Here is a 13,177-nt window from a genome sequence, read left to right on the forward strand (position 1 = left end):
ATCCCCTTTCTCCTGCTCTTCCTGCTTGCTACTTCGGGCATCCCTGAGTTGTCTCTCCTCACCTATAACCCTGGGGCTGTGTTGGCTGTATATGTGGTAATAGGCACAGGACTTCCTAGAATCATGGAACATGATGTTGGGGAATTGCCTGAATCACAGGTGAAATATCTTGCAATTAAGCTAGCTCACAACTGAAGAAGAGAAAAATCCAGTGAGTGCTTCTAAGTGAATAATGGGAAGGATTTAGAAAAGCCCTCAGGATAATGGGATAAAACCCTTTGTTTTTGCAAAAATTACCACCTTTGTTAACATGCAGTGGAAATCATACACTAAGTGTAGAATGTCCTTTGTCAGGAAAATCACACCAAAAGACATTGTTTGATTCATTCTTTTTTTCTTTTTGTATCAGAATTAGATTGTCACTATACTTTTGGAAAATATAAAATAGGATGACTTTTGTAATGTGTTTTTCTTTTCAAAGGCTCAAACTTTCCCACCCAATATTTGCTATAAAATTCTGGTCCCCTGATTTCAATGGGTTCACTGTAAGTGGCCCTTTCCAAAACTTTTTCCTTGGATAACAAGGAGCTCCAGTCCCATTTATTAAGCATCTGTAACACGCCTAGCACTTCACATACTTTATTATCTGTATCAGTTATGATAATGAGGCAGTGGTGGTTCAGTGGTAGAATTTCTACCTTCCATGTGGGAGTGGGCTCAGTTCCCCACCAGTCTCCTGTGCAGCCACCACCCATATGTCGTATGGAGGCTTGAGTGTTGCTATGATGCTGAGCAGGTTTCAGCAGAGCTTCCAGACTAACACAGGCTAGGAAGAAAGGCCTGGCCATCTACTTCTGAAAATCAGCTGATGGAAACCAGCTGTGACAGATCACAGTCATCAGATCTGCAACCAGTCATGGGATACTGCAGGACCTGGCAGCATTTCATTCCATTGTGCATGGGTTCACCATGAGTTGGGAGCCACCTTGATGGCAACTAACATTTGATGTCATTATATCAATTAGGACACTTTCTTTTTCCCAATCCTGCAGGACTTCAAATTAAGAGATTCCCAATCAACATGATCACTTGCCACAGGCTGAAACGGGTTGTGTTAGCAAAGCCGTATTTTTTCCTTCTTTGCTTTCTGATTAGGCCAGTGCAGCCCAAGCTTTCTTGTAAAACCTTACCTAAGGCTGCAAAAAGTAATCAACAGTACATCTTGAATTTTTTTCCTATCAGTTCCCCTAATGCTTCATAGGCATGCAGTCAGTCTCTCAAGGTACAACAGGTAACAATTTAACCCTGTGTTATACCCACAAAATGAGAGTTAGCAAATTCCCAGCTGGGAATATTAGGGTCAGTGCTGCCTGTCACCTTATCTCTACCACTAAGCCAGCCCCATATGGTCCATTCTGTTACTTACAGCACTTTAGTACCAAATTCTGGACTGGTCAGCATTCTTAACTGACAGCAACAGCAACAGTCTCTGAGCAGTAGAAACAAGTAAGGACTTTTTTTTTTTTTTTTTTTAATTGTGATTTGGGTGAAAGTTTACAGAGCAAATTCATTTTAAGTAAGGAATTTTGGGAAAGGAAATTAATATTCATGTATTCACCAAAAGGCATCAGAGCCAGTCTCAGAAATCAGATAGGAACACAACCAGAATCATACCTTGGAGACGATTCGGTGAGGACACCACCAGTGCTGTGCAGAACTTGGCATCCAGCTTTTCTGCTGCTGCCTTAGGATCTCCATTCTGGATGCCTCCCCTAGGCTCCTGCAACTACAGCCACAGAGATTGTGGCGGCTGCTTGTGTGGCCACTCCTCGCCATTCATGGCTCCTTCCTGAGATACTGATACACACATGGCATGTTCATGGACAACAAAGAATGGCACAGTAACAGTAAATCTGGTTCATCTAACCAGGTTGTGATTCAAAGTCTGGGCAGTTGCATTCATTTGGCAGAGCCTAGTTCCAGAGCCTCTGCCTGTGAGGGAGGCTATGACAGCAGCAAGGCTCCAGTGCTCTCAACCTCTTTAGTGGGAGGAGGGCTTTGCCTCTTTCTAAGACTCATAAGATGGGGATTTCCCCACACATAGGATGTGGTTTCAGAAGCTAACCAGCTGGTCCCCCCGACACACACACATACACAAAAATATTTTCTGTGTCATCTAATCCTCAAAACAACCTGTAAGTCAAGTTGTATTAACTCATTTCATAGATGCAAAAACTGAAATGCAGAAAGTCAAAGCACTTGCTCTAGGTCACATAGCTAATCAGTGGTAAAGCCAGGAGGCTGACACCACAACTTGCAGTCATTCTCCTACTCAGAGCCCCCTCTGAGGCTTCCCTTGGCCTCCTAGAACTTGAAAAAGATGAGTCCCTTCTGCTTACCTGATGCATGAGACACCTGTGCGTACTGTGTGACTTCTATTGGGATATCTCCCTTCTCTGGCCTTTAGCATGACCTGTGCCACTTGGTTAGTGTCTCTGGCTTGGTTTCCCCTGCTGGACTTTAAGTTCATGAGGGTAGGGATAATATATGACACTCTCTAAAGCTCTCCCACAACCCTTACGTATTTAACATCTGTGTATTTATTTAATAGCAATGGCTGTTACATCTGTTGGTTCAGTGGATACGGACCTTCTAGAGTACATGTTCTTTTTCCTAAACTAGCTCCCTGTGACCTCTCTCTTCCTCAGTTTTCCTAGCTATTAAATGGAAATAACAAGAAAACAATAGTTTCTACCATGTCTGAGATCAACTGCATTAAAGTTTATAAGAAAAAGCACAAAGACTTAATGCAGCTTTTATAGCTCTTTTAAAACACATAAACTACAATGTAAGGATCAATTGTCCTATACATATTTTGTGTTGGTATGACACATATATGACACATATTCAGAGTCCTGGTGCTACAGTGGTTAAAGCACTCAGCTGCTACCAAAAGGTTGGTGGTTTGAACCCATCCAGCAGCTCTGGGAGAAAGACCTGGCAATCTGCTTCCGTAAAGATTATAGTCAAAACCCTATAGGACAGTTCAACTCTGTCACAAGGGGTCACTATGAGTTGAAATCAACTCACAGGCACACAATATGACACATACTCTGCAAGTGCTGCCTTTGAATAAGAACAATGTAGGATAAAAGCCCTGTCTTAGTTCTCTACTGCTGCTACAATAGAAATACAAGTGGATGGCTTTAGCACACAGAAATTTATTCTTTTATAGTTTAGGGGGCTAGATGTCTGAATTCAAATGGTCGGCTCTAGGGCCCTTGACCTTGGGCTTCAGTTCTGCCTCTTATTCCAGGCCTACTGGAGCTGGCGTTTTCTAGTAACTCAGGCAGCTGCCAGCTGCTGAGGCTGATGAATCAAGGTCAGCAAGTAAAATGGCACATTCCCAAGATCAGCAGGCAACATGGCAGGCCACTGGTTCAAATCCAGGAACTGGAGATGCAGACTCAGCCAAATGCAGGATCCAAATGTGTGAAAAAACTAGAGACCTTTCCCAAAGCTGCTCCATATATAGTGAAAGAGGGCCACACCCAGAAGGCAACTCCCGTTCAACTACTTAGCTGCTCACAGCAGATGACACCATGGAGGTGATTACAATCTCATCATGAGGAATAACTATATCCAGTTATTCAAAACCACAGCCCAGCCAAACTGATATACCGCCTTAACAACCAGAGGCTCTTTCCTGTAGGAAAGCTAGCCAGTCCTTTTATGACTCTACCAAGTTGTCAGGATGGCCCACCCTCAGTACACATATTAGTTTTATCTCTGAACTGTAGCTGCAGCCTGTGGGCCAGGAGAGGGCACGGCCCTGGAGCCAGATAGATGGGACCTTGAACTCTTGTTCTGATGCTCACCAGCTATGTGAGTATAAAGTTTTCTGACTCTCTCTTGGCCTCCGTTCCCTCACACGTTATGACTGAGAATTAAACAAGAGACTGAGAAAGCATCTGGCCCATCATAGGTGCTCAGTCCCCATGACTGCACTTATTGTCACTGTTATTCTACTATTTGTTCTTATTGAGGCTTTAGCTAGCGCAGTAGCTGTTTAATCAGTGAACTCCCTGGGGTTGCTGTGCTCATCAACTTAGCAGGACTATTAATACCATTATCATTAATGATTATTAATAACCACAAAAATGATGCCACTAACAGCTTCTCAGGAGAGACCTGCTGCAGTCAGCTGACAGCTGGCAGAAGAAGCAGGGTCTGCGGCATCAGCCTGTGGCCACCAACTTGGGAACCTGACTATAGAAAGAAGCCCCCTCGCCACACCCACCTCCCAGGATGTGTTGTCTTCCTCCTCCTCCTCTGGTCATCCTTGGGGGACACACTCAGTAGAAAAAGGAGCTCTGGTGATGTAGTGCCTAAGGCATTTGACTGCTAACCAGAAAGTTGGTGGTTCAAACCCACCAGCCAGTCCACAAAAAGAAGACTGAGCAATCTACTTCCATAAACATTTACCACCTTGGAAACCCAAAGAGGGTCACTGTGAATCAGAATTGACTCAATGGCAGTGAGTTCGTTCGTTTGTTTGTTTTTCCCTCAGTAGAAAGGCAGTCCCATTTTGACACAGCCCTGAACTCTGGCCACAAGTGGGAAGTATAAGTAGAAACAACTACGTGATTGGATGGATTCTAATGGGGAGGGACCTATGTTCGGCAAGACCCTTGAAGACTCTTCTCCAAGGAGATGGTCCCTGAGGCTTTGCCTTAAGGCTCTTTTTTTTTTTTTTTAAATTATGACAAAATACATATAAAGTTTGCCATTTTAAGTGTACAATTCAGCAGTATTAATTATATTTACTGTATAATTACATTCACTATGTTGTACAACCATCACCACTCCCCCTTTTCCCCTCCCCCTGCCTTTTTTAAAAATCTTGACAGTGGCTCCATAGAGCCAGTAAAGGCAGGCTTTGTAGGCCACAGGGAAAAGTAGATACATATAGGCCTTTGTGTCCAAAACCAAATTCACTGCTATTGAGTGTATTCCAACTTATAGCAACCCTATAGGACAAGGTAGAACTGCCCTATAGTGTTTCCAAGAGTGTAATCTTTACAGAAGCAGACTACCATGCATTTTTCCCATGGAATAGGTAATGGGTTCCAACTGCTGAAATTTCAGTTAGCAGCTGAGCACTTAATCACTGTGCCAATTAATCATAGTCATTCATTGCACAGGCCCAAAACCCACTGCCATCAAGTTGCTTCCAACTTACGGTGACTTGGTGTGTTACAGAGTAGAACTGCTCATGGGGTTTTCTTGGCTATAACGTTTATGAAAGCAGATCACCAGGCCTTTTTTCCACAGTGCTGCTGGGTAAGTTCAAACTACCCGTGTTTAAGTTAGCAGACAAGTGCAGATCTTTTGTACCACCCGTGGCCCTATGTAGTAGATCCAAAAGCCAAACCAAACTCACTGCCATCAAGTCGATTCTGACTCATAGCTGCCCCCTTTGAGTTTCCAAGGTGGTAAATCTTTACAGAAGTAAATTGCTCAGTCTTCCTTCCGCAGAGTATCTGGTAGGTTTGAACCACCATCTGGTTAACAGTCAAATGCCTTAGGCACTACACCACCAGAGCTTCTATTTCCCATGCTCACCCTGGAGACACACAGCCTGGTGTCAAATGCTGGCTGTCCTGCTTTGTTGTTACTGTTAGATGCCATTGAGTCCATTAATAGTTGCATCACCTGGGCTCCATCTGTGTCCAGCTTTCTAACCTTGGGCAACTTCTATAATCCTTAAGCTTCCGTCTCATTTCAAAACAATGAGTTCCTATCACACGAGGTTGTTGTAAGGATTAAATGAGCTATTGCAAGTATGGTATGTAGCACCGTGCATCTTACATAAAACCAAACCAGATCTGTTGCTATCTATTCTGATTCATAGCAACCTTATAGAACAGAGTAGAATGCCCCCATAGGGTTTCCCAGGCTGTAAATTTTTATGGGGGCCAACTGAAACATTTTTATTCCATGGAACAGTTGGTTGTTCAATCCACCAACCTTTCCATTAGCAGGCTTAACCAGTGGGCCACCAGGGCTCCTAGATATCTCAAAAACTCTCACTGCCATCAAGTCAGATCTGACTTATAGTGACCCCTCCTTGGGTTTCCGAGGCAGTATCACTACAGAAGTAGCTTGCCCAATAATCCTTCCACAGAGTGGCTGGTGGGTTTGAACCGCCAGCCTTCTGGTTAGCAGTCAAATGCCTTAGGCACTGCACCACCAGAGCTCCCAGTATCACACATAGTACATGCCAAATAAACGTGACTTTTAGAGAAACCTGCATCTTGTGGTATTTGCAAAGAGAGGAAGGATTGGGCTGAGTAGAAGAACCCAACCTCCCTCCTGGCCCCAGTGCACCTTCCAGAATTCAGTCTGGCCATGCTGCTTAACTTCCCATGACTTTCCTCTTGCAGCTGAATCGGAGTGATAGTGACAGCTCAACTCTGTCCAAAAAGCCACCTTTTGTTCGTAACTCCCTCGAGCGGCGCAGCGTCCGGATGAAGCGGGTAAGAGAGTTAGTTGCCTTAAAGTTATTTGTATCCCTTTTCTCGAGTTTCCCCATCCACACATCCCCTTGATGTCTAATCATTTCTCTTCACCCCTGGTTTGGGGAATGTTGCTGTTGTAAGCGTGGTGGTATTTGAAAACTGAATTTCGTAAACTATAAGCCTTGTGTAGGCACCAGGGAAGGTGACAAAGAGTAAATGTGGCATTGTTATTAGGACAAATAAACCAAACACACTGCTGTGGAGTGGGATCCGACTCATAGCGACCCCTCCTTGGGTTTCTGAGCTCTGGTAGCATAGTGGCTAAGGCACTTGACTGCTCACCAGATGGCTGGCGGTTCAAACCCATCAGCCACTCCTCGGAAGGAAGGTTGGGCAATCCTACTTCCGTAGTGATACTGCCTCGGAAACCCAAGGAGGGGTCGCTATGAGTCAGGGCTGACTCGACGGCACATAACAACAACAACAATGTAGCATAGTGCCTAAGGCACTTGACTGCTAACAAGAAGGCTGGCAGTTCCAACCCACCAGCCACTCCTCGGAAGAAAGGATGGGCAATCTACTCCCATAGTGATACCACCTCAGAAACCCAAGGAGGAGTCGCTATGAGTCAGAAACGATCGTGATTGTTGTTATGTGCTGTCAAGTCAGACCTGACTCATGGAAATCAGAGTCACTAAGAAGTAACATCGGAAGGAAGATTGGGCAATCTACTTCCATAGAGATAACACCTCGAAAGTAACTAACCAACACTTCACAGTCACCAATCAGAGAATGTGCTTTGATGGGAGCCACCTCCTTTAAGATCCTGCTTAGAGTGCTATTGATCTAACTGGCTGTTACAGGTTCTGACAGGCCATCATACCAACATAGGAGCTGGGTACCTCAGTGCATCCATGTCAAGCAAGGTGGTGTGAATGGACTTGTTTCAGACCAGCTGGAAATGCACAGGGACAAGGCCACCAGAGAAGCCTCACATTTCATTGTGGAAACTTTGTCTAAGGAATCTAGGGAGAGAGAGGTGGTGATAGGCTAAGGACCAACTCCTGATTCTGTCTTTGACCAGTCAAGAGCTGCAGGAGATGCCAAGCTGGGCTTTCAACAAAGACTTTAAAGCAGGCTTGGGAATTTACAGAACCAGAAGCAACCCAGGAGCCAGAACGTCAAAAAGAGAAGGCATAGAGAGCAGAGAGAAAAGGGAGCAGGTGCTGAAAGCCCAAAGTGGGCTTCTGTATCCCTGCAGACCTGCCTGCTGACAATTATTATCAGGAGTTGGCCCTTTGCCTAACACCAGCCAGTGTTCCCTCCCCCCAGCCAAATCTCAAGAAGGAACTAGGAGAATAGCAAGAAAGCAAAGTGGAAGGCAGTGACTGTACAGGAATGTGGACATGTCCTCAGGTGACAGGAAGGGCCAATTGCCCACTCCAGATCCACACCCATACTCCCTTCCCTTCTTCTGTAGCTAGCTGGTTCTGCAGAGTCTTTGAAACACCAAGAATCCCTCAAGTTGTTGGGAGAATTAATTTCCTTGTGTTAGATGCCAGCTGGGGTGTGGCTTTTGGCTTACAGAGGCCACTCTCATGTCCCTGCCACATGGCCCTCTTTCTGACATGATGTTAGCTTCTTAAAGGACAGCAGGAGAATCTGTCTCTAGAAAGGGCCCTGTCCTTTGTTTATAGACTCCCCTGATCAGGTCAGGCCCACCCAGGATAATCTATCTCCCTTTAGATTAACTCAAAGTCATCCAATTTGTAGTCTAATTGGGGATGTGATTATCATATTCACAGTTCACACACTTATCATATTCATAAGTCCCACCCATACACAAGAGGAAGTACAGGGTGTATATACCCAAACCCAAACCAAATTCATTGCCTTTGGGTTGATACTGATTCTTAATGACCCCACAGGACAGAGTAGAACTACCCCATAGGATTTTCAAGACTATAAATCTATACAGAAGCATACTGCCACATCTTTCTTCCACAGAGCAGCTGGTGGGTTCAAACCCCTAACCTTTCAGTTTGCACCCAAGCACTTTAAGCACTATGCAACCAGGGCTCCTATGGTATATACATACACACACACACACAAAAAAAAAATCCACTGCCATCAAGTCAATTCTGACTCATAGTAACCCCCATTGTGGGTTTCCAAGACCATAAATCTTTACAGAAATAGATTGGCTCATCTTCCTTCCACAAAGCAGCTTGTGGGTTTGAACTGCTGACCTTCTGGTTAGCAGCCAAATGCCTTATCCACTGTGCCACCACAGCTCCTTATATCAGAGGGTGGAAATCTTGGGGGGGGGGGGACATGTTAGAATTCTACCTCCCACAGTCCTTTAGTTATTCTTTTTTAATCATTACTATTTATTGGTAGAAGGAGAAGCATTAATGAGTACATTGATCAGGATCTTTTACATACAGGTAACTAAAGCCCTAACTCCAAAATAGCTTAATAATGAAAGAGGGAACTTATTGGCTCATTTAATAGAAAAGTCCAGGATGTTGGACTGCGCTCAGGTATGGATTACTCCAGGGGTCAAACAATGTCATCAGACCTCAGTCTCCTCTCATAGTATACCATGTATGATAGTAAAAACCATTATCATTTCTAGGCTTTTATCTTGCCAACTTAGCAACCTCTGTGTAAAGACTTTGCCTTTTTTTCTAAGTAGTTCAGCAAAAGTGCCAGAACTGTATATTATTGACAGGGCCTGGACAACATGTTCATGCCTGAACCATCAATGAGATTTTGATGGGCCAGGACTGGGCCATGGCTTTCCTATTCCTGAGGCCTTACACAGACCATGGGGATTAAAAGTAGAAGAGACGTAAGTCCCTAAGAAGATGAAGGCACTGTTACTAAAAGAATGGGAACATGGATTCTGGGCAAGGAAAAATAACAAATGCCCATTACAGAAACACAAAGACCAGAAGACATGACTTCTACCCTCACAGGGGAATAGACTAGCATTTAGGAAGCAACTTAAGAACAGGTTAGTGACAAGAATCCATCAACAGTGTATATGGTAAAGGCATTGAGAATAGGGTAGCCTGGGTTGGAATTTCAGCTTTCCTACCTATTTGCTATGTGACTTACCTCTGTGAGCCTCATCTGTGCAATTAAGATGGGACTTCATAGTGTTGTGAAAATGAAATGATGTCATGAAAGTAAAGCTCTTAGGACCATGCCTGGGACATAATAATTGCTAAAAAAATGTGAGCTGTTTAAGTGGGGGAAATCAAGACAGGCTTTTGGGGGGGAAATGCAAGCCCCATTTCTGAAGGAGTGGGATCCTGTGGCTTAATAGAGGGTATTTCTGGTCTCAGACGATAGGATAGTGTGGGCTCGTGTGACTGGGGTCCTCTTGTAACGGGCCACGCTGTCCCTACCCTCACAGCCTTCGTCAGTCAAATCCCTGCGTGCTGAGCGTCTGATCCGCACTTCGCTGGACCTTGAGCTGGACCTGCAGGCTACGAGGACCTGGCACAGCCAGCTGACTCAGGAGATCTCGGTGCTGAAAGAGCTCAAGGAACAGCTTGAACAAGCCAAGAGCCACGGAGAGAAGGAGCTGCCACAGTGGTTGCGTGAGGATGAACGATTCCGCCTGCTGCTGAGGATGCTGGAGAAGCAGGTGAGTGGCCGCCCTGAGAGGCAAGGAAGTTGGGCATGCCCTACTTTTGGATCCCTGCCATGAGGAAGAGAGGCCATAACTTTAACTGGTCCATAATTCTGTGGATAAAGAAAATGTGGTATATACATGTTGTTGTGTATGTGCTGTCAAGTTAGACCCAACTCATAGCGACCCCTCCTTGGGTTTCCGAGGCAGTATCACTACAGAAGTAGATTGCCCAACCTTCCTTCCGAGGAATGGCTGGTGGGTTTGAACCACCAGCCTTCTGGTTAGCAATCAAGTGCCTTAGGCATTACACTACCAGAGCTCCCATTCAGCCATAAAGGGCAATAAAATTCTGATTCAAGCTACGACATGGATGAACATTGAAAACATTGTGCTGAGTGAAATAAGTCAGGTACAAAAGGACAAATATTGTATGGTCTCACTTACAGAGCGTGTTTCAGGGCCCTTCATTCCAGGCAGCCAAGGGATCCAGGTGGCCCTTTGCTCCATTGCCCTTGAGTCACTTCCAACTCACAGCAACCCTGATGGGCAGAGTAGAAGTGCCCCAAACAGAAACTCAGTGCCTCTTCAGCAATAATTCCCCAGTCTCCCTTCCTCCTAATCCCTGGTAATCACTTTCTGTCTGCATTTGTCTATTCTAGATATTCTGTAAGTGGGATCATACAGTATTTGTTCTTTTGTGCCTGGCTCATTTCACTCAGCATAATGTTTTCAAGGTTCATCCATGTCATAGCATGAATCAAAAGTTCATTTCTCCTTATGGCTAAATAATATACCAGTGTATGTATATACCACATTTTGTTTATCCATTCATGTTTTAATGACACTTGAGTTGCTTTCACCTTTTGGTCATTGTGAATCATGCTGCAATGAACATTAGTGTCCAAGTGATTTTCAAACTTTTGACTATGATAGACTCCTCATTTATGATAGAAAGTTCTCCCTGGGGGCTCTCTACTATTTAAGGCCTTGCTTGCTTGGCCTTACAGATGGACCGAGCTGAATACAAGGGTGAGCTTCAGACAGACAAGATGATGAGGGCAGCTGCCAAGGACGTCCACAGGCTTCGAGGCCAAAGCTGTAAGGAGCCCCCAGAAGTGCAGTCTTTCCGGTAAGGCATTTGTGCACTCAGCCAGCACCCTTTTCCTTTCCCCACTGGCATTGGTCTTCTCGTGGTCTCACTGTTTGCCATCCCCTGTTCCCGTCCAGCAGAGTACCAGAGCTTTCTCTGCAACAGGTGTCTATCCTCTGCCAAGCCGTCCTTGGGGATCTATGAGCTCTGCAGTGTCTTCCCTCAGCTGTCTTTATCAGGCCTCACACAACTCCAGCTAATTTGTTAGATCCTCTTGTTTAATGAATGAGCCACCTGCTCCAGCCTTTCCTCTGAATATTTCTATCACCGGTAGTTCTGGAGGATTGGCTGAATGATAGATAAGCCTGGGGGTAAAAGACGTTCGCTGGGCCTTCTTGGCTATGCCTGCTGCCTGCCAGCATCTCAGGAAGGTGCTTTCTTGCTGTACTGGACCCAACCGTGTCACAGGAGGACAATGAAGGCCATTTAGCTCAGGCCTCACATTCATAGGGGGCCTTTGCTTTGAAACTTCTGATGTTTTCAGATACAATAGAAGGTATATATGTGCTAAAAAAAAAAATCTTTTGTGGAATATAAACCTTTAAAATATGCTGTAATTTTATAAACATGACTGAACGTCTTAACTTTTTAACAAATTGAGAATCTAAAACCAACAAACGCTGGAAATGGCCCAGTTGACGTCAGTTCCAAATCATGGAGACCCCTTGTGTCAGAATAGAACTGTGTTCATAGGGTTTTGGTGGTTGGTTTGTCAGAAGTAAATCATCAGACCTTTCTTCTGAGGCATCTCTGGGTGGACTCCAACTTCCAATCTTTTGGTCAGCAGCCAGGTATGTTAACTGTTAACACTATTCAAGGACTCCAGAAGTAGCCCAAGAACCCTTTAAACTCTGAGACCCCCCTGATTTGAACTGAAAGTAGTAGCTGGTCAACCTAATGTGTTTCCTAAAAGTGGTTCTCAACTAAGGATAATTTTCCCTCCTATGGGACATTTGGCAATGTCTGGAGACATTTATGATTGCTGCAGCTCTGGGAGCTATGACTGGCATCTAGGGGGTGGAGGCCAAGGATGCTGCTGAGCAGTGCATGACAGTCCTGCACAATCAAGAATGATCCGTCTGAAATGTCCATACAGGAAGGTTGAATAGCCCAGCTCTAAGGAGATGGTGTCTTTTACAGGGAGAAGATGGCATTTTTCACCCGGCCTCGAATGAATATCCCAACCCTCTCTGCAGATGATGTCTAATCGCCAGAAAAGTATTTCCTTTGTTCCACTGACCACGCTGTGAACACTTGACTGTGGCTAAAGTTATTTATGTGGTGTTATATGAAGGTACCGAGTCACGAGTCCTCTAGCACTCTTGTTGGTTTGAAGATGAACAGAATTTTTTAGTTTGGGTCCTCCTGTTATTATTTAAAAAAAAAAAAAAAGAAAAAGAAAAAAAAAAAAACCAGCATTAAAATGACCAGATTGTATAGTTTGTATATTTAGGAATGTATTTTTGGGAAAGAAAATTTAAATGAACTAAAGCAGTGTTAAGTTGCTGCTCTTAAAATTGTTTAGATTTTTTTTTTTTTTTTTTTGTACAGCTCTATCTTTTAGAGGTTTTACTGCAATAAGTATGTGTGGGGGACGCTAATCCTAACAGGACGTCCTGCAGATGTCACAGCACAGCTGACCTTTCCTAGTTAACATATTTTGTACACTATTTAAAAAAAAATGCACAGGAACTGTTTAGGGGATTTCTGGGGTGCATCCACGAATCCTCATGAGCTGTGAGTATTTGTACTTGGCCACCTGACTCGGACTGGGCCAGACAGAGCTGACTGAGCACCTCACACCTGTGTTGGTGACAGGTCTGCCCACACCAGTCCCAGAGGCCCAGTGAAGCTACTGAA

The 13,177-nt window shown here is 44.5% G+C and overlaps 1 protein-coding gene across 1 annotated transcript in view; it reads left to right on the plus strand.

The window, feature by feature from the left end:
* The window catches only part of WWC1 (WW and C2 domain containing 1), a 221,303-nt gene extending 208,779 nt beyond the window's left edge, over nt 1-12,524 (plus strand). The window contains exons 20-23 of the mRNA XM_007939741.1: nt 6,447-6,539; nt 9,946-10,179; nt 11,175-11,296; nt 12,458-12,524. Of these exons, the coding sequence (XP_007937932.1) occupies nt 6,447-6,539; nt 9,946-10,179; nt 11,175-11,296; nt 12,458-12,524 (516 nt within the window). The remainder of the gene's footprint in view (nt 1-6,446; nt 6,540-9,945; nt 10,180-11,174; nt 11,297-12,457) is intronic.
* The last annotated feature ends 653 nt before the right edge of the window (nt 12,525-13,177 follow it).

Source organism: Orycteropus afer, unplaced genomic scaffold (assembly GCF_000298275.1).
Source record: "Orycteropus afer afer isolate SDZICR_OR568_19922 unplaced genomic scaffold, OryAfe1.0 scaffold00062, whole genome shotgun sequence".
Lineage (NCBI taxonomy): Eukaryota > Metazoa > Chordata > Mammalia > Tubulidentata > Orycteropodidae > Orycteropus > Orycteropus afer.